The sequence below is a fragment of the Maniola jurtina genome, chromosome 21 (assembly GCF_905333055.1).
Source record: "Maniola jurtina chromosome 21, ilManJurt1.1, whole genome shotgun sequence".
NCBI lineage: Eukaryota > Metazoa > Arthropoda > Insecta > Lepidoptera > Nymphalidae > Maniola > Maniola jurtina.
The window spans coordinates 25,904-45,224 of record NC_060049.1 but is presented as its reverse complement, the minus strand read 5'-3'; the positions used below and the strand labels follow the sequence as shown (position 1 = coordinate 45,224).

The 19,321-nt window shown below is 43.8% G+C and overlaps 1 protein-coding gene across 5 annotated transcripts in view; it reads left to right on the top strand.

Moving 5' to 3' along the window:
- Positions 1 to 15,935, top strand: part of LOC123876484 (rho GTPase-activating protein Graf) — a 34,500-nt gene extending 18,565 nt beyond the window's left edge. For 3 of the 5 annotated variants that reach the window (XM_045922775.1, XM_045922776.1, XM_045922774.1), the window contains 7 exons: positions 214 to 347; positions 620 to 910; positions 1,081 to 1,329; positions 13,334 to 13,373; positions 14,051 to 14,114; positions 14,858 to 14,993; positions 15,626 to 15,935. In XM_045922775.1, the coding sequence (XP_045778731.1) occupies positions 214 to 347; positions 620 to 910; positions 1,081 to 1,329; positions 13,334 to 13,373; positions 14,051 to 14,114; positions 14,858 to 14,993; positions 15,626 to 15,797 (1,086 nt within the window). In that variant the 3' untranslated portion in view covers positions 15,798 to 15,935. Of the gene's footprint in view, positions 1 to 213; positions 348 to 619; positions 911 to 1,080; positions 1,330 to 13,333; positions 13,374 to 14,050; positions 14,115 to 14,857; positions 14,994 to 15,625 lie in introns of those variants that run through there. The other 2 variants (XR_006798370.1, XR_006798369.1) reach the window with 1 other exon arrangement.
- Positions 15,936 to 19,321: the final 3,386 nt, after the last annotated feature.

Here is a 19,321-nt window from a genome sequence, read left to right as displayed (position 1 = left end):
ACGGCGTTCCCACAAATTCCTTGCTCACCAAAGTTATGATCCAGATACCCCAATTTTATCTGTTCCGCCTCAATATTTGGAAACCATCCGACAAGACTTTCTTTCGCGCAAACATGTTATACCCTTTTGTTCGCCAACTCCTCAATTTTTTGGAATTTCTTTTAAGTGTAGATAAACTCTTTAATAAAATTAAAAAGTGTGTGTGTTTTGCAGGCGGTGGCGGCGGTGGCGGGCGGCGGCGCGGGCGACGAGGAGGCGTGGCCGCTGGACGACGCGGGCTTCACGTTCGTGCGCCGCATCATTGCGGCGCTGGAAGCGCGCGGCCTCGACGAGCAGGGCCTCTACAGGTGAACCCCTTTTGCAAAAAAGTGTCCTGTTTTGGTTTTAGTATCATCATCATCCCATTGAGCGCTCACTACTGAGCTCAGAATAGTAAGGTTTTGAGGCGTTTTGTAGTGAGTCATATAAATGCATCCTTACATTTTTAGGGAATAGGCACACACACTGACTACTCACGATCATAGTGCGTCTCTTTAGACTTGTATACACTTGTGCCAGAGTGAGCGGCCTGTGTTCCCTGGTCGAGGTGTAGGGAAGTAACCGGTGCGTGTGGCGGCAGGGTGGCGGGCGTGTCGTCCAAGGTGTCGCGGCTGGTGGCGCTGGGGCGCGCGCGCAGCCTGCCCGCGACGCTGGAGCCCGCCGACTGGGAGAGCAAGACGCTGACGTCGGCGCTCAAGGCCTACCTGCGCGCGCTGCCCGACCCGCTGCTGACGCGCGCGCTGCACCACGCCTTCCTGCACGCCGCCAAGAGCGAGCGCGCCGCGCGCCTGCACGCGCTGCACGGCCTCGTGCACGCGCTGCCGCCGCGCAACCGCGACATGCTGCGCCTCGTGCTCGCGCATCTGTGCAGGTAATACATCTTCCTTCAGATACACCAGCCTCCACGGCTTAGCAAGAGCGCGAGAGTGCCGAATCTGCTGCTAATAATGTTTCGGACTGAGCGCATTTAAATAATTTGTGAATAAACGTTTTCGTTTCTTTTGTTTTGTTTGTAATTCGGCGGCTATGTATCGCGCGCAGGGTGGCGGCGCGCAGCGAGCGCAACCTGATGACGGCGTCCAACCTCGCCGTGTGCTTCGGGCCCACGCTGCTGCGCGCCGAGCGCGAGACCGTGGCCTCCATCCTCGAGCTCAAGTTCTACAACGTGCTGGTGGAGGCGCTGCTGGAGCACTTCGCGGCCATCTTCAGCCCCGAGCCGCCGCCCGCGCCGCCCGACGCGCCGCCCGACCCGCCCGCGCCCGCACCGCTCCACCACAACGGCGTACTGGGGTGAGTCTCCTATGTCGTGGCGCTGCAACCCTTGCACCAATACTGCACATGGTTGGCCTGATATCGACTTTTGTCTGCGACAAATAAAAAAATGGTACAGGGATGTAAAGAGCTTCTAAAAGTGGCAAAATTTTACACATTTTACATTTTATATAATTGCACGCGCTAATTGAAATTAAAATCAGGACCATAAATGAAGAGCGGTGTAATGAAATATGAAATAGTATGCTAGAGCCCTTGCATAGCTCGCGCCCACTTCCTCACCGCGAGTAACGCTCCGGCACGACCTCCGTCGACACGAACATTTAACGACGAAGCGACAGTCTTGGCGACTGTCAGCTACAATCCAGACTAATATTATCATGTTTGAACTTCAAAGGCAATCCGTTACCTTGCTCATTGAGTCGAGCTAACACAGGATGCTCTCTCTCTCTCTCTTGCACAGTTGTACGAGAGCAAAGGATGCATTATTGTAATCGGTCAGTGGAAGTGAGCATTCTCTAAAAATGTAACTGCACTTTACAGAATACCTTGTTAAGATCACTGCCTCACCATATGAAATAACTTTAATTTCGGGGCCATGAGCGACGAGATCAGACTGGAGGAGATGTGTAGTACAGCGGTCGGATGACTTGGGGTTTCTGGATCCTTTCGCCGTTCCAGAACACCCAACAGAACCTTTTTGGAAGTGGAAAAATAATTACAGAGCTACCCTAAGTCATTTCAAAGCGGCTAAAACGATGTAACTGTATGATCGCATCTATCCAACCCGTGCGTAGAGTTCTCGAGTGTGTAGTGTGTACATACGAGGGCCAGTTGAGACGGACATGTCGGTCGCAACGTTCGGATAGTGTTAGTTACTAACTTCCCCACTAACCACAAAAATCCGAAAACTGTGAATTCGTGTTTACATCACTAAAAAATTCTAATTGTAAATTTTTTGTGCGATGGTACGGAATCCTTCGTCTGCGAGTTCGACTCGCACTTAATCGGGATTTTTAAATTATTTTATTGAGATGTCAAAACAATTTTATATCTCTTGTATGAATACGTTCCCCTATAAAAGTACTTTGTGAACACCATTTTCCGTCAATTACTCGGAAAATGTACGATACGATGCGCGTTCCCCGAGATGGAACCCCGACCTCCCGATAGGAGGCCGACGTCTTATTCTATCACCAAAGCCACCTACGCTCATATTTAACACTAATTTGATTACATATGAATGAATAAGCATACGTAGTAGGTACACGGTGCGTGCACTCTGCCGAGATAATGTGCGCAGGTGCGCGCCCGCTGCTGGTGCTTCCCCCCGCCCCCCCGCGCCTCCTCCGCCCCCACCCGCGGCCAGGTGGCGCGCTCATTAGCTGCCGAGAGATAACCTTTCTTCCCCATTAGGGGTTTTGCTTTATTAGGGTTCTGTACCCGAAGGGTGCCAAGAGGAACCCAGGAACCCAGTCCGTCCGTGCGCCTGTCTGTCAGCGGGCTGTATCTCGTGAACCGTAATAAGTACCGAGTTGACATTTTTTAGTGTGTATGTATTTCTATTGCCGCTATAACAACAAATACTATAAAATTCAAAACGATAATATTTCATTGGTATAGATGTAATAAAAGATGGATGCTTTTGTATGTAATAAAAGATGAATACCTTATGTAACAGATAAAAAACGAGTTTAGTTTTAATTATAGTCGAAAGTTAACCACCTTCCTCTCACTCGGTTTTTCCCCATGGAAAAAGATTTTTCGGGGTAAAAATTAGTCACTCTCAGTCTTTGACCAAGTCCATATAAAAAAAATCATGTCGATCCGTTGTGCCGTGATTGAAAGACAAACCAAAAACCAACAAACAAACAAACAAACAAACAAAAACATTTGCGCATTATACTATATATAGCTCAATTACCACTGACTGACTCACTGACTCATTGACATAATTGTTCTCCTAGAAGGAGACGGAAAATGATATAATGATGTGGGGGAGTTGTGTTCGGTTTCGGGAACCCTCTGGGGAAAAATTATGACATTTCGGAAAAACAAGATGGCGGCCGACGTGATTTTTGCAGCTCCGTTGTTTTCCAACCGATTTTGTTGAATTTTGCAAACTTTGAAGAAAGGAGTAAATGGTTAACAGAAAATGTGGAAAAAATTGGAAAAACAAAATGGCGGCCGAGCCGTAGCGTTTTAAAATTTTTGATTTTTCGACCCCGAACCGCGGCGCCACAGATCCGAGACGGGGTAATCGAGGATAATTATTTTTTTTGGTTTCGCCCACGATTATCCTGTATTTTGACAAAACGGGAGTGGTTTTTAAAAATTCAAGATGGCGGCTGTCATGGCGGCCGATTTGTTCGAGGTACGAAAAAACGCAATTTTAAATGTTAAATATCTCAAAGTTGGCAACATCGGAGCGATTCGGTTTTTATGAAGCGATTGTACGTATAGGCTCGAGGTATAGATTGGAGGAAAAAAATTACCCCATTTTTAGGGAAATTTCAAGATTTTCGGGAAATTGTAAAAAATCGAAATACGCACTTTTAGCAAAATCCGAGTATGAGCGATTACGTGTTTTGGTCGTGCAAATGACATTTAGGTACTTTTGTCGCCGGCGACTGGCAACACTAAAATTTATCAAAGCAAAAGTGATTTTCGACATGGTCTTTTTTAGGGGCGATCGGTTCGCCTGGGTGCGAGCGAGATGAGAGATTGAAACGTCATCGGGAGCGGTATATCCTGTAGTTAATAGGAAAATTATGAAACCGTGTAAAATCTTTCTGTGAAACGAGTTGGCGGCCATTTTGTATTTTTTTTAATTTTTCGAAATTTTGATCGCGTTTTTGAGGCAGTTGGCAACATTTTGGAAAGTTAACATGTATGAATCGATTGTGTATCTCGGCTGGCAGTATGGAGATATGCAACCGGTGTTGCCAGTTTTGGGGAGATTTTCGAGATTTTCAACTAAGAAACTCCTGTAAAATTTTGTATGAAAATTTTTTTTTTCACTGATGGTGTCGTATAGAAAACAAAAAGTTAGTAAGCCAAAATTATGGAGAGAGCTGATGATTGAGGGTTTCGGAGACGGGTGGAGGGCCCGCTTAAGGTATTGAAGATAGGTGGGGGGTGCTCGAGCAAATGTCATTCATGACGTCATCCAATTGCCAAAAAGCTGAAAAAAAATTCAAAATGGCGAAGAAAAGATGGCCGCCATACAAATTTCGCTGGTGTCCAGCTCGGAGGGTATAAAAGATGGAAGTGAGGTTTCTTGGCAAGAGATGATCAGGATCCGAAGGTCTACTCGATGAATAGAAAAAAAATCCAAAATGGCGGAATTTTTTTTTCCATACATTTTGTATGGCGAATATTGAATGCCTCATTCTCCTAGAAAGAGACAGAAAACGATACATTGATGTATGGGAGATATGTTCGGATGCGCGATATGAGTAGGGGAAAATTATGATATTTCAGAAAAACAAGATGGCGGCCTATATGATTTTTGCAACTCTATTGTTTTTCGACCGATTTCGTTGAAACTCGCAATCTTGGAAGAAAGTAGTAAACGATTAATGGAAATAGTGGAAAAATTTGGAAAAACAAGATGGCCGCCACACAAACTTCGTCGGTGTCTATCTCGGAGGGTATAAAAGATGGAAGACTGGTTTCTCGGCAAAAGATGATCAGGATCCGAAGGTCTACTCGGTGGAACAAACTCTGCATACTCGCGGACCACTTTAGTGGGCCGCGCACCCACGCACCCTACTTTATTAACCTCAAATACCCCGTTTTTACAAAAAATGATATGGATGTCGTTTTCAGAGTTTTCCGGCGTGCTGATTTTGATAACGACATTTATTTTGAAATCCAAGATGGCGGACATGCACTTTTTAAGAAAAAAATTGATATGGGTGTCGTTTTGTGGGTTTTTGTGGTGAATTGTGTATCTTTAATAAATAAATTTGGTTAAATATAATAAAGTTAACATAACCACGTCACGTGAGCTGCTTTAGCAGCTCGCGCACCGAGCAAAACACTAGTTTATAATATATAGGTAGTAATAAAATAAAACTTACCCTAACCATTATTAAGAATGGTAAGATAACAAAAAATGAATCGTACAAATAAAATCCGGGCCACGTGTCTTCCGGCCGCCGCGTCACCTTGCGCACCGCGCCGCCGCGGCTCCGATGTGCTTTGTGTTTTTGTGCTTGCACAGCTGGCGCGCCCTCGTTGTTCCCTACATCCTTGATTCAGCGTTGTCTACCTACCCTGGGGTCAGGTAAATGCTATCATTGCATTTATTTGTGTACATACCTTATACTCGTAGTAACATTTTTTTTTTGACAATATTGTCAAAACAAACTATTAAACTGCAAAAATGCAATAGACGGAACATGTGCAACTCTCAAAAATACCTGGACAACAATTTAGAGCTAGAGGTCGTTAGGAGAGCACCGTCTGAATGCTGAAAGGAAGCTTCTTACGTAGAGTTGTTTAGGCGCAGTCGTCTGCGCTCCGACGACGAATAGATAATGTACTGACTCACCTGAGGTTGCACGGTCTTTATGTCTCATCGAAGTCGGTTTATCTGTGAAACAGTAGCGTAACGTACAAAGTCTTTTATCCATTTGGCTCTTTCTTTACTATTAAAAATAAAAAAAAAATTGGGGCTTTTAATTTTGATTGTGGTGATGCAAGTTGTCAGCGGGCCCTTTCGCGTGTAATTTGGGGAAAGCACCTAAACAGTATTCGGTCGCCTCATGACGCCCGGCAGCACCACAAGTGCGGCGCACCGGCGCGCAATCAGGTGCCCCTCATTACGCACATCTGTCCCGGCCTTCCCGCACCCCCCGCACCCCGCGCACCCAGCACCCCGCACCCCGGAGCCCTTCTCTAATTTAGAGTTAGGAAGAGTTCTTTATCTCCCCTGCATGCGCCGTCCACACTCGCGGCTCCCCTCACGGTTTACTGACCTACACTGTGACGTAGCTACCTATTTGAAGTTTCCAAACTGCAGTTTAACTGCAATTCTTCAATGATTTTTTGCATAATACTTTTTAAGATTTTAAGCTTCTCGAGTGACTTTCTTTTTAAATATTTTCTTAGGTTTAGAAGAAAATACGGTACATATTTTCTTCTGTATAATTTGGAATATTTTACACACTTAGAAATCGAAAACAAGAAATCTAAAACCAGGTCAAGCCACTGTTGCACTGTTGTATGAATAAAATGGGTACAAATGCGGTCGAAGTGAGCATAGAAAATTCGATGAATTGGGAAAGTCGGTGAAAATTACGGTTTGCAAGAAAAAAGTCACATACAATCACACTAATATTTATAAAGGCGAAAGTTTATAATGTTTGTCCTCTTTCACGCAAAAACTGCTGAACGGATTTGGCTGAGATAGCTTATACCCTGACCTAACACATGGCCTACTTGTTGTACCGGAATGTCATATAGTTCCCACGGGATCAAAACTATATCCATGCAGACGAAGTCGCGGGTTACATCTATTAGGTACATAGATAAAAATAAAAAATAAATAAATAAAATAAATAAATAAACTTTTATTTCAGGCCCATTAGACCCATAATTGTGTTAGTATGACAAATAACTTAAACTATGTTAGTAGGTACTTATTTCTAGCTTAACAACTAATTCTATAACTAAAAACTATAACTAAAAAGCCCGAGGGAGCCTCTTGGCGCCTATGTGCGCACCCCCCCAGCACCTCCAGAGAGGACTATCTAGTTTCCTGGCCAATGCGCTGAGAAGAGTGTTGGTACTACTCATTAGCCTGCGCATCATGGACGCGGCACGCTTGCGCATGATCGCGTAGAAATCATCCACGCGAGCATCCGCAAACATTGCCGACGCACTGCAGTGTCGAGGCTTCCTCAACACCGCTCTCAGCACATTGTTATATTGAACACGCAAGGCACTGTAGGTCCGCTGCCTGTAGTCCGTCCACAGACTGCACGTGTAGAATGACTGGCAGTAAGCCCTGAATAAGGTCAGCTTTACTTGCCCAGTACAGCGCGCAAATCTGCGGGCTAACATATTGCCTCGGACCGACAGAGCCCGGCGCTCTCGTTCCATGTCACTATCATCCCTCAGGCTGTCGGTTACTACATGACCGAGATACTTGAACTCAGTTACTTGCTTCAGGGGATTACCACATAATTGTATCTTTGGTTTAAAGCTGGATAGTTTGTTCTTTCCCCTGAAAACAAGGAACTCGCTTTTTTTGGCGTTGTAACTGAGTCCATTCATCTCTGCATACTCCTCACAGAGTTGCAGCAACCTTTTAAGACCCCCAACTGAGGGGCTCAGTAGAACCATGTCGTCGGCGTAGCTAAGGTTATTCATGCGTATGCCATCTATTGAACACCCGACACCAGCTCCACCGAGCCTCTCAATCAGCTGGTTCACATACAAATTAAACAGCCTAGGGGACGTCAGCCCTCCCTGTCTCACTCCACACTCCATTTTATATGGGTCACTAAGTTCATTACCCCACCTAACCACATTAGTTTGGTTACCATACCAGTATTTAAACAATGAAATCAGTTCAGGTCTCAAAGCTGATTCCTTAAACTTACTACTACCTAGACTCTTACTTACTTAGATAAACTTAAATGCATCAAGTTTCACTAAGTGTTAACAGTGCAAACAAATATTTTGAAAATATTTAATTAAGTAAAATATTTTGCCACAATATTGTCATGGAAAGTCATTCGTACTTATGGTTTGGACGCATTCATATATTTTATAACCCGTTTAGTAAGTAGTTAGGTATTCGCGCTTCAACTCACAACGGACGGTGCGCGGAATTTTCGTGAATGAGTGAACGATGCAGATGCCGTTACTTTAGCGCAATGGTGGAGATATGCGTGTTGCGTTATCTCGTCAGTCGTCAGTACTCGGAGCTCTGACGTCACAGCACGAGGCGGAGCTTGCGCGCGCGCGAGAACAGGACCTTTACGTTTTTAGGGTTCTGTACCTCAAAAGGAAAAACGGAACCCTTATAGGATCACTTTGTTGTCTGTCTGTCTGTCTGTCTGTCCGTCGTGTCTGTCAAGAAACCTATAGGGTACTTCCCGTTAACCTAAAATTAGGAAATTTGTTAGGTAGGTAGGTCTTATAGCACAAGTACAGGAATAAATCTGAAAACCGCGAATTTGTGGTTACATGATCAAAAAAAAATTAAAATGTGTTTCAATTTTCAAGATAACTATATACCAAGTGGGGTATCATATGAAAGGACTTTACCTGTACATTCTAAAACAGATTTTTATTAATTTTAATGCATAATAGTTTTTAATTTATTGTGCAAAATGTTGGAAAAAATACCTGAGTACGGAACCATCAGTGCGCGAGTCTGACTCGCACTTGGCCGGTTTTTTATTTATCAATTACAAATAGAATAGCACTCGGATTTATGATGCTTGTTCTCTCCTTTGTTCAGGTTACGCTGAACTTCCAGCGACTTTGAATCCTTATTTATTTACAAAACTCCGCATTATCCTTTTTGACGTAGATATGTAGCTACGTATTATTATTGATTTAAATGTTATGTACCATATATAAAATTGAATATTTCGCCCAAATAGTAAAGCTTACGTGAAGAAAATATGATTTGCTTCTACCGGGCTAGAGTGAAGTATGGGCTATGATCATGCTAGCTCCAGAGTCCAGATGGACGTTCGCGGACTTGAAGCGGGCGGCGCGCGCGCGGCGTCTAGTCGACTGGTATATTGATATCGGTACATCGTCAAGTTCAAGTTAGTCAATACACGAATAATGACATTGGCCACCTGTTAGCTTCGTAGAGTACCGTGGTAGATATAAACCTAATAAAAAAGATGCTTCGTATCCACTCTTTGCTAAAAACAAAGCATTAAGCTCCGAAGTGTATCTAAGTAACGATTAAGTTGTAAGAAAATTGATATTAGTGAATAGCTGTGTAAATGTTTCATGTATCCCAAAACAGCGGATGAGCACAGCATCGTATCGCAACATGTGTCGAATATTCCGCGATCGCCTCCTGCGAGCTTTCATCAGCGAGTGTACCTGCTACCACTACTACCTGCCCACTCGGGAGGCGTTTGTGCCTTTTGTTACAGATAAGTTAGCTTATCTGTTTCACGTTTTGTTCCGGTATTTACGGAATTAAAACACGATTAAAATAACACGAATAGATACTTATTGTTTGTAAGCTTCTGATTTTGAGTTGTCTGGCTTTGTTCTTGACAACATTCTTTGACTACTGCATTAGCTTTAGTGAGATTAAGATAGGTCGCGTGCGGGCCACGCGTGTCCACAGAATGAGTAAACAGTCGTATAGTTAAATTTCCGCAGATTTTGAATGTGCACTTCGAAGATTTAGTAGTTTTTTCGGATGAGTGATCTGACTTTGAATGTCCACGAAACTAGTTATTTCTGGTTGAGTAGTTCGCTGAGATAGTGGGTAGAGTAGGTGTCGCATGAGACGAGGCCGGCGCGGCGGCTGCGGGACAGCTGCGCGCCGGAATGCGCACCTGCCCATCTCGCGCACATCGCAGATGTTACCTGCAGCGCCCCGCGCCTCTCCGGAGAAGCCTCACGACAATACTCTAAGTTAATCTTTTGAGGCCGATGATTTTTGTCAGCCCTAGCACAGACTACGGTCTATTTGGGCTGCAACTTGCAAACACCTGTCTCAGTTTTTATCTCGTGCTTTGGTGTAAAAAGTTTGGTGTAAAACGTTCTCTTTTCGTTAAGTCTGTAAATAAATAAACAAAAAATAAAAACACGTGAGATGCTCTCGCGTTACACTGGTGGAGCTGACAAACCGCCGCCGCCGCCGCCGCCGCACTGAACTTGAGACCAGTGACTACTGACTATAGTAGGTACTGTGAGCATTAGTATAGGCCGAGTCGCAGTCGAATAATGAACGCTAATTTATGGATCAGTTTGTAAAGATTGTGCATAACAAGATAAATTAGACGCGATTGTCGCTAATGATTGTTGCTAAAACATTAATGAAATATTTTGTTGATTAATGTAATTAATAATTAGTTTAATTAATTAATTTTAAATAATAATCTTCATGCCCAATAAAATGATTAATTAAAAAATCAGTTTTCGGTATTGAGAATTAAATAAAATTAATTAAAAGAAAATAATGTTTCTAGTGATATTGAGGTTGATAGGTGGGTACTGGGTATATTAAAATCATTATGAGGTTTCGTAGACCTTGATTTTTGGAAAAAATTACCGTTTCAGAAACGAGTGATGAACGCCAATGTTTTTAGCTGCTAGGTACAGGCCAGTTGATTTTAGATAAAGGAGTGGAACGTTAACTGTCGGGTATTTCATACACGGATTGACTAATCCGAAATCGATTGACTAATTCATTGTTCCAAAAGATTTATGAAACATTGGAGGCTGGTGAATATTAGTGTTGGCGGCGTATCGCGACGCGCGCCACGCGGGAGGCGACTGAACCCGCGCCCTGCAGCCTGCAGGTGCGAAGTGCGAATCCCACAAACCGGACAAGCGCGAGTTCAGCCTCGCTCGTTAGGCTTCCGTGCATTAAGTATTATAAATCGGCCGAAGCTTACAAACTGCTTTATGAATCGTTATTTTCAGCATTTGGTGTTGTTATATCTTGTTATATACACAAACACAATACATATGGTGCTCAATATGTATAATATATCACAGATTCTCTAAACAATAAAAAATAATAAGTCTGACAACTTGACGGTCCACATTTTTTTATTTTTAACCCCCGACCCAAAAAGAGGGGTGTTATAAGTTTGACGTGTGTATCTGTGTGTCTGTGTATCTGTGTATCTGTCTGTGGCACCGTAGCTCCTAAACTAATGAACCGATTTTAATTTAGTTTTTTTTTGTTTGAAAGGTGGCTTGATCGAGAGTGTTCTTAGCTATAATCCAAGAAAATCGGTTCAGCCGTTTAAAAGTTATCAGCTCTTTTCTAGTTACTGTAACCTTCACTTGTCGGGGGTGTTATAAATCTTTAATTTACACTTGTTAAAGAATAAAGAATAAAAAAATATACATTTTAGTACTCTACTCAATGCTAGCTCCAGACAGTGATATCCACATGTTAGGGTAATACTTTTTTTTTCCCCCCGACTTTTTCATGTATGGGAGGGAAGCCCTCCTGAAAACGAATTTAATTGAATTTCCAAGTTTATTTTTTATTTATTTTATTTTTTATTTTTTTGGAGACACACAGTATTAACAATAAACAATAAACAAAACAAATACAAAGCACACACACCAAAACAGTCTCCAAAGAAAAGTTAACACAGAATTAAACACACAATAGTCGGGAAAAGAAGGTACATAGAAAAAGAACAGAAAATAGGTGGATAACATAAATAATAAAGTAAAAACAAAAACGAAAAAAAAAAAAAAAAAACTGACTAGTGAAGCTAGTCAGTTTTGGATATAATGTCCCTAATTGCAGATTTATATTTCTGAAGAGAGAGATGAAAAATGTCGTATTTTGAAAATTGCTGATTGAACTGGTTGCAACTTCTTCTGATAAATGTGTTGGTAGCATGTTTTGTCTTACTTGGTGCTATGCAAAACAATTTCCGATGCCTAGAGTTAATCCGTGGACATCTTAAGGATATTTTAGAGATTAAGTATGGAGAGTCAACGCCGTTGTTCAGGAGCTTATATAAGAGGGTTTGATCTCTTTGAATACGTCTGCCATCGGGTGAAACTGGCAAAGGGGGAATGTCATTACTGTTACTATTTTGAGATATGTAATATGAAAGTCGTTTTAGAAACCGATTGTGGACTCTTTCAATTTTTTCTTTATGTACCTTATACTGAGGACTCCATACCGTGGAAGCATACTCCAGAATAGACCTAACAAACGAGTTATAGAGTAGTACAAGTGTAGACGGCAATTTAAACTCTTTGGAAATTCTTAGGACAAATCCCAGCATCCTATAAGCTTTACTAGATATGTGGCTGACGTGTTCATCGAAAAGCAACTTTTTACTTTTTACTTTAACTTTTTATTTTAACTTTTATTTTTTAGTTCTACACCAAAAACCAAAATTTCAGGTTTGTAACTCATATTTCATCTACGAGCTAGAGACCCGTGACACACAGACAGACAGACAGACAGCAGAGTGATATTAACAGAGCACCGTTTTACCCTTCGGGTACGGACCCCTAAAAAGGGAATGCATGTTGATAATATTGCATCTTCGCGAGGCTGTCTCGCGCACCTGCCCGTGCGCATATATACCGCGCCCACGCCGCCGCGCGCACACTCGCCGCGCGCACTCGCGAGCCGCACGCACGCCACGCGCAGCGCACGTCGCGCCCTCTCCACCACGTAACCAGTGCTCAGTGAATTGTCCAACATGATTATCTGCCTGTCTGGATTTGTTATTGCGGGGTCGGTATACAGACATTATTTTTGCGGCATGCGTTAACTAATTTCAGAGAGATTTTTTTAAAATTCTTACTGAAAAGTTTCGATCTGATATATAGAAATTTCATGATTTTATATTATTTCATTACTCGTTTTTGTCCGTGACTTCATCCGCGTGATATTACTACAAGTATATAGATAATGTGGTTATTGTATCAGTGAAAGAGTTTTTAAAATCGTATCGTTAGTTCCAGAGATTACCTGTTGTTTATAGTTTACCTCACAAACTAACAATTTTTTACCTGTTCATTTGTGAGCGAGTATACTCGAATATGTTATCATTCTGTTTTGTAAACTTCCTGAAATTCAAACGCTCTACATCAAACACCATCGATTTGACAGCAAAATCTGTCGCAGGAAAAATTTCATTAAAAGTTTTCGAAAGCTACTCGTTACAGATAATATAAGAATCCCTTTAAAATAATTAAAATGTCGCCCTAAACTGCGAGGATATGGAGGCGGGCTACTGCTATCCTTGACTTGTATGCTGCGGCGATGGCGCGGTGAAGAGATTTCTCTAAAGTGTGTGTTTGTCTGTTGCAGGACGTCGCCGGCCGTCCCCGTCTCCTCGCGCAATGATATTGTGAGTATTTCACCTATTTACTTATTATTTTTCATCATTCAAATCATTGGCAACCAGCTAACTAAGCACCCATTGACAACTAGCTAACTGGATTTAGTTGGATTCGTTGCCAGTTAGCTGGATGCTGTCACTAAGTAGTAGGTAGTTAGATTAGTAATATCGCAAGCTGACATATGGGTATATGACAAGTGGGTCCACAACTATATGCTCTATGCAGTATATTTGTTTTTTTTTTACTGCTCCATTTATTCTTATAATAATTGTAACCTGTTGTATGACAAAAACGAGAAGACTCGTTCACAAACGAATTAGGAGCAAAGATAGATTGGGAATTTGGATCAAGTGACTGCATGGTTCAAAGCGGTGATGCCTCATAGGTGATCAGGGGTTCGATGTCGGGCACGCACCTCTAATTTGCCAGAATGTATGTGCGTTTTAGGAAATTAAATTTAGATTTAACTGTGAAGGAAAACATCGTGAGAAAACACGCATGTCACAAGTTCTCCCTAATGCGACGACAGATGTGTGAAGAGTGAAGACGGCCAACTGCTGAGGTGTATCAGTAGGTTGATTATGGTGATGTATTATTTGGTGTTCGTTTACCACCTCGTCGGTATCGAGTGGTGAGTGAGAACAGTTGAGTGTGCTGTGTGTAGTGACGCGTGTGTCTGTCGCAGAGCGTGCCGCTGTACTCGCCGCACCACCACCAGCTGCTGCAGCACTTCGCGCCGCGCCCGCCGCGTGAGTACTCCGCCTTACACAGCGTGCAACCAGAACGCTGCTACCTTAACACTACCTATCCAATGCCAATAACCATTTGCCTTATCTTGTAGTTTTAGTGATTTCATATTTTTCTAATCCGAATTGAATAGCGTGCAAAACTCGGGTCAGTGCCCCACCTTCCACGTGGTATTGACTTCGAGTAACCTATTTACGGAACGTTCGTTGACCTCTAGCGTCAGTCAGATGTTTATTTGCAATATATTGCGAACTTTTAAAAATACAGGATTTTTGAATTTATTTTTTCGTAGTTTTTTAATGGTATCTTATCGGTAATCATCGGTACTATCACCTGTCTTCGTTTTTGCTAACGTTCTGGTCACACCCAGTCTTTTGTCATTGCCGGATTGGCTCGCGCTTGCCGACAGTCGTGCCTGAGGGAAGCCACGATGAGGTCTAAGTTGGAGCGTTAACCTGAGACAGGATCGGACGGCCCCCCTGTATCATAACCGTCCTAGTAACATATTTTCAAGGAAATGTCTAAAAAGTCAAAAACGGTCGTTTGATTTCATAAATTTTACAACTACAAGTGAAGTTATTCCGTCAAAAATTGAATTTTAAAAGTACGCATTAAAAGCGAATAAAAAAGTAGCTGCTGGTTATTTGTTGCTAACTCTTGGGGCCGTCTACACACTTGGAACTTTCAATACGTCTTGTTGGCGCGCGTCGAGTGGTAGCGTGTAACGTATGTGTGTGTGTGGCAGGCGCGAGCTGCGCGGGCGCCGCGCGCTGCAGCAGCAGCTCCGAGTCCGTGTCCAGCCACAGCGCGTCCCCGCCGCCGCACCCGCACGCGCACCCGCACGCCGCGCACCCGCACGCGCCGCACCCCAGCAGAGTCACGTGAGTGCACCGCTATTGTCTATCGTCTAAATGCGCGGGACATAATATAGTATTGTATATCAAATCTTTGAAAAGACCAACCGCCGAGTTTCTTGTTGGTTCTTCTCGGTACGAAAGGCATTCCGAACGGAAAGATGCTTTTGACGATTCAAAAGTACTTGTAAAAGTCTAATTGAATAAAAATGTTTTAAATTTTGAATTTTTGAAATTGAATACCATTGTACACTTATTGATTGTCAATTGTCAAATTTGTAATATAATGATGTAATGATGATATTAGTAACGTATGGGTACTTGAAACTAAAGCTATGATCGTACCAAACGCGCCCAGGTGTGAGTCTCACGAACCCACAACGAACTCGGCGTTGACTTTTTACAAGTTCGGCAACAGTTTCCTATTTTATGATCACGAGGAACCCTAGATATTGATTTTGAAAGAATTCGGTCCAATAATTGAGAATTTCAAAATGGCGCCCACTTAAATTAATTTTGCCATTAATTTGCTTTTATGTTCCTTTAATATTAGTTTCCTACCTTCAGCATCCTTGCCCCGAAGACGTTTCCCCACCATCGTCTTCGGAAAGTTAATATGTATGTACGTGGGTGTGTCTGACGTCATGGTGGTGTTGCAGGCGCGTGCGCACGCTGTACGCGTGCGTGGGCGAAAGCGAGGGCGAGCTGTCGTTCGAGCCCAATCAGATCATCACCAACGTCACCGCGTCGCCCGAGCCGGGCTGGCTGCGCGGCTCGCTCAACGGCAAGAGCGGCCTCGTGCCGCAGAACTACGTCGAGCCGCTGCCCTAGCGCGCCGCGTCGCCCGAGCCGCTGCCCTAACGCGCCGCGTCGCCCGAGCCGGGCTGGCTGCGCGGCTCGCTCAACGGCAAGAGCGGCCTCGTGCCGCAGAACTACGTCGAGCCGCTGCCCTAGCGCGCCGCGTCGCCCGAGCCGCTGCCCTAACGCGCCGCGTCGCCCGAGCCGGGCTGGCTGCGCGGCTCGCTCAACGGCAAGAGCGGCCTCGTGCCGCAGAACTACGTCGAGCCACTGCCCTAGCGCGCCGCGTCGCCCGAGCCGCTGCCCTAACGCGCCGCGTCGCCCGAGCCGGGCTGGCTGCGCGGCTCGCTCAACGGCAAGAGCGGCCTCGTGCCGCAGAACTACGTCGAGCCGCTGCCCTAGCGCGCCGCGTCGCCCGAGCCGCTGCCCTAACGCGCCGCGTCGCCCGAGCCGGGCTGGCTGCGCGGCTCGCTCAACGGCAAGAGCGGCCTCGTGCCGCAGAACTACGTCGAGCCGCTGCCCTAGCGCGCCGCGTCGCCCGAGCCGCTGCCCTAACGCGCCGCGTCGCCCGAGCCGGGCTGGCTGCGCGGCTCGCTCAACGGCAAGAGCGGCCTCGTGCCGCAGAACTACGTCGAGCCACTGCCCTAGCGCGCCGCGTCGCCCGAGCCGCTGCCCTAACGCGCCGCGTCGCCCGAGCCGGGCTGGCTGCGCGGCTCGCTCAACGGCAAGAGCGGCCTCGTGCCGCAGAACTACGTCGAGCCGCTGCCCTAGCGCGCCGCGTCGCCCGAGCCGCTGCCCTAACGCGCCGCGTCGCCCGAGCCGGGCTGGCTGCGCGGCTCGCTCAACGGCAAGAGCGGCCTCGTGCCGCAGAACTACGTCGAGCCGCTGCCCTAGCGCGCCGAGCTGAGCCGAGTCGCGCCGAGCCGAGCCGAGCCAGTACACGCCTACCACTAGTTGTTGACTATTTGTATATCTTGTACATTGTAAATACAGAGTTGTTGATTATTTTAACTATTTATACTATATTATATTAATGTTGTGAATTTTGTACCAAATATACTTTAGTGTATGTGGATTTGTATTATAGATTATAAAACTATACTAATTGTAAATGACGCAGTTTTATTCCACCTCAGATTTATATATCGCACTTAGCCACCGCGACCCAGTGATACCCGACTGCAGTGACGCCGTCCGCGTCTGTACGATACATACAGCTTGTCGTGAACAACATAGGATTGATCCGTACATAGCTAGCTAGGGTCCAGCGACGATTCAACAAGTGTAGCAATCGATATTTTGTCTCTCTGTCTGATCTAGATATACCAGAAAACTTCATGATTGAACTCAAAATTCCAACCCTCAATCCTGATGCTGCGGGGTACTTACTGCACTCTTAGCAGTGGGGATGTAGAACCTGATGAAGTTAATATATTGTAGGGGTTTTCTCATTGATTTTGAAAGTGCCAGGGGTTTTCTAGTCAAAATTATTTTTACTTCTTATTTTTAAAAAGTTAAAAGTAGTTTGTAGCTTAGCAGTTGATCGCATTCAAGGATGTCCTTGCAACTGCGATGCTCCTTCAGTATTGCAATAGCAATGTCGACTCGGCCCCCAACTATTCAACTAACGTAACACGTGCGTTAGCGTAATCTGTCATCAAAATCTGTACGGACGCACTAATGTCGTGATTTTCACTTTTCTATAACAATCTGGAGATTTAAGTAACGCCGGAGTCACTGTTTGAAACTTACTCTTTGAATGAAAGTGCCAACAATATGGCGACCACTTTCGGCGAGTGATACGATAATAACGCCTAGTTACAATAAAAGACAACTTTTCCCGATAAACTGTATATTATACTTCATTTACATTTTATGTATTACTATCAATAATTATTATTATTTGTTAGCATCATACATCCCTTCTCCGACTGACGAGTAACCTCATGGTATTTTTGTTCACTTTGTTCGTCTCAATGGAAAGATGTTCACCGCTATCGGACTCTACAGTATAGTAAAGAGTAAAGACGACTATAACGATGATCTGAAGCACAAGAGAACCGAAGACCTTCCTCGCGGCGCACGCACGCGACGCACGCACGCACGCACGCCACGCACGCACGCAACGCTTCGTGCACACAAGTCAAATACTATTGAGATATTTTGCTGTCGAGTTGTTTAGTTCGCACTGCCTGTAGCGTGCGTACGTAGCGTGCTCAGCATGCATACGCGCCAAGGAATTACAGCCTATACGTTATCAATATGATATTAACGACGATACAGTAATCATGAATATTCATTACAGTATGTACGCAAATGATAATTTTCTCAACTTTGGAAGTGACTAGTCACTAGACGGCCACGAGTGGTCTTTCTACAAAAAATATACGGCCACAAGCTTTTTAAATTTTATCCATAAAACCGATAGAGAAATGTTTAGTGAGCATTACAACATATGAAGCATTACAAAACCTAAGGTACATCGAGTATGTTTATTTACAATGAATTGGAGGAGTTTGGTCGCACGCGCAGGCCTCCCTCTGCGCCATGCACTACACTGCACTACAACACTGCATCATTTCCTGTGCACTATTTATATTCAATACAAGCTTTTCTGATTAAATTAATACATTTTAATAACAAGAACAATTACTATCCAATAGAAATAAGGAAACGAGTCATTTATTAATTATATTATGTACCTACATTTATTTTTATCGAGTCACACGGCGGGTGTGTCCGCCGAGTTCTAATAAGACAAAAATTTTAATAAGCGTTCTTATTAGAATTTTTGTCCAAGTTGCGCAGTAACAAGCTCGTAACGAACTTCAAGGTTCTTTCTCAATATAATATCATTGTCATTAACAAGGTAAAGTTGAAAACTAAAACTCGACTGCGATCGTCTAAATAACACTCAAATATTAGAGTAAAATAAAACCGACTTCAAAAACGACAAACACTAAAAAGTAAAAAATAACTTTTGTTTAGCTACACGTGTAATGTACCTAGGTATGAAGTCGAGCGAGCATATTAAAACAAAATTAGAAATCCAAGAGTGAAGCTCGCCCGACTTCATACCTACGAGTAGGTACATTACACGTGTAGCTAAACAAAAGTTATTTTTTACTTTTTAGTGTTTGTCGTTTTTGAAGTCGGTTTTATTTTTCTTTTGAAAATTTTTTATTTCACAATTTTTAGTGGCCCCACTGTACTATAATATGCTGTGCCCAGTTAAAACCCTACTGTTTACTAAGCTATTACAGTGATCGCGAGCAATTTGCTCCTATCCATTGAGGAGTTCTGTTCTCCATCTCCGAAGATATTCATCAGATCTTCACCAAATTTATATGGGACCACCTGCACAGTATACCCTTTCAAACAAAAAAAAAAAATTTCCAAATCGGTCCAGGGGTTTTTGAGTAATCGGGGAACATACATAAAAAATATAAAAAAAAAAAAAAAAAAAAAAAAAAAAAAGATTCCGACGAATTGAGAACCTCCTCCTTTTTTGGAAGTCGGTTAAAAATAGTTCGACTGCCGTCTACCCATTTATACCA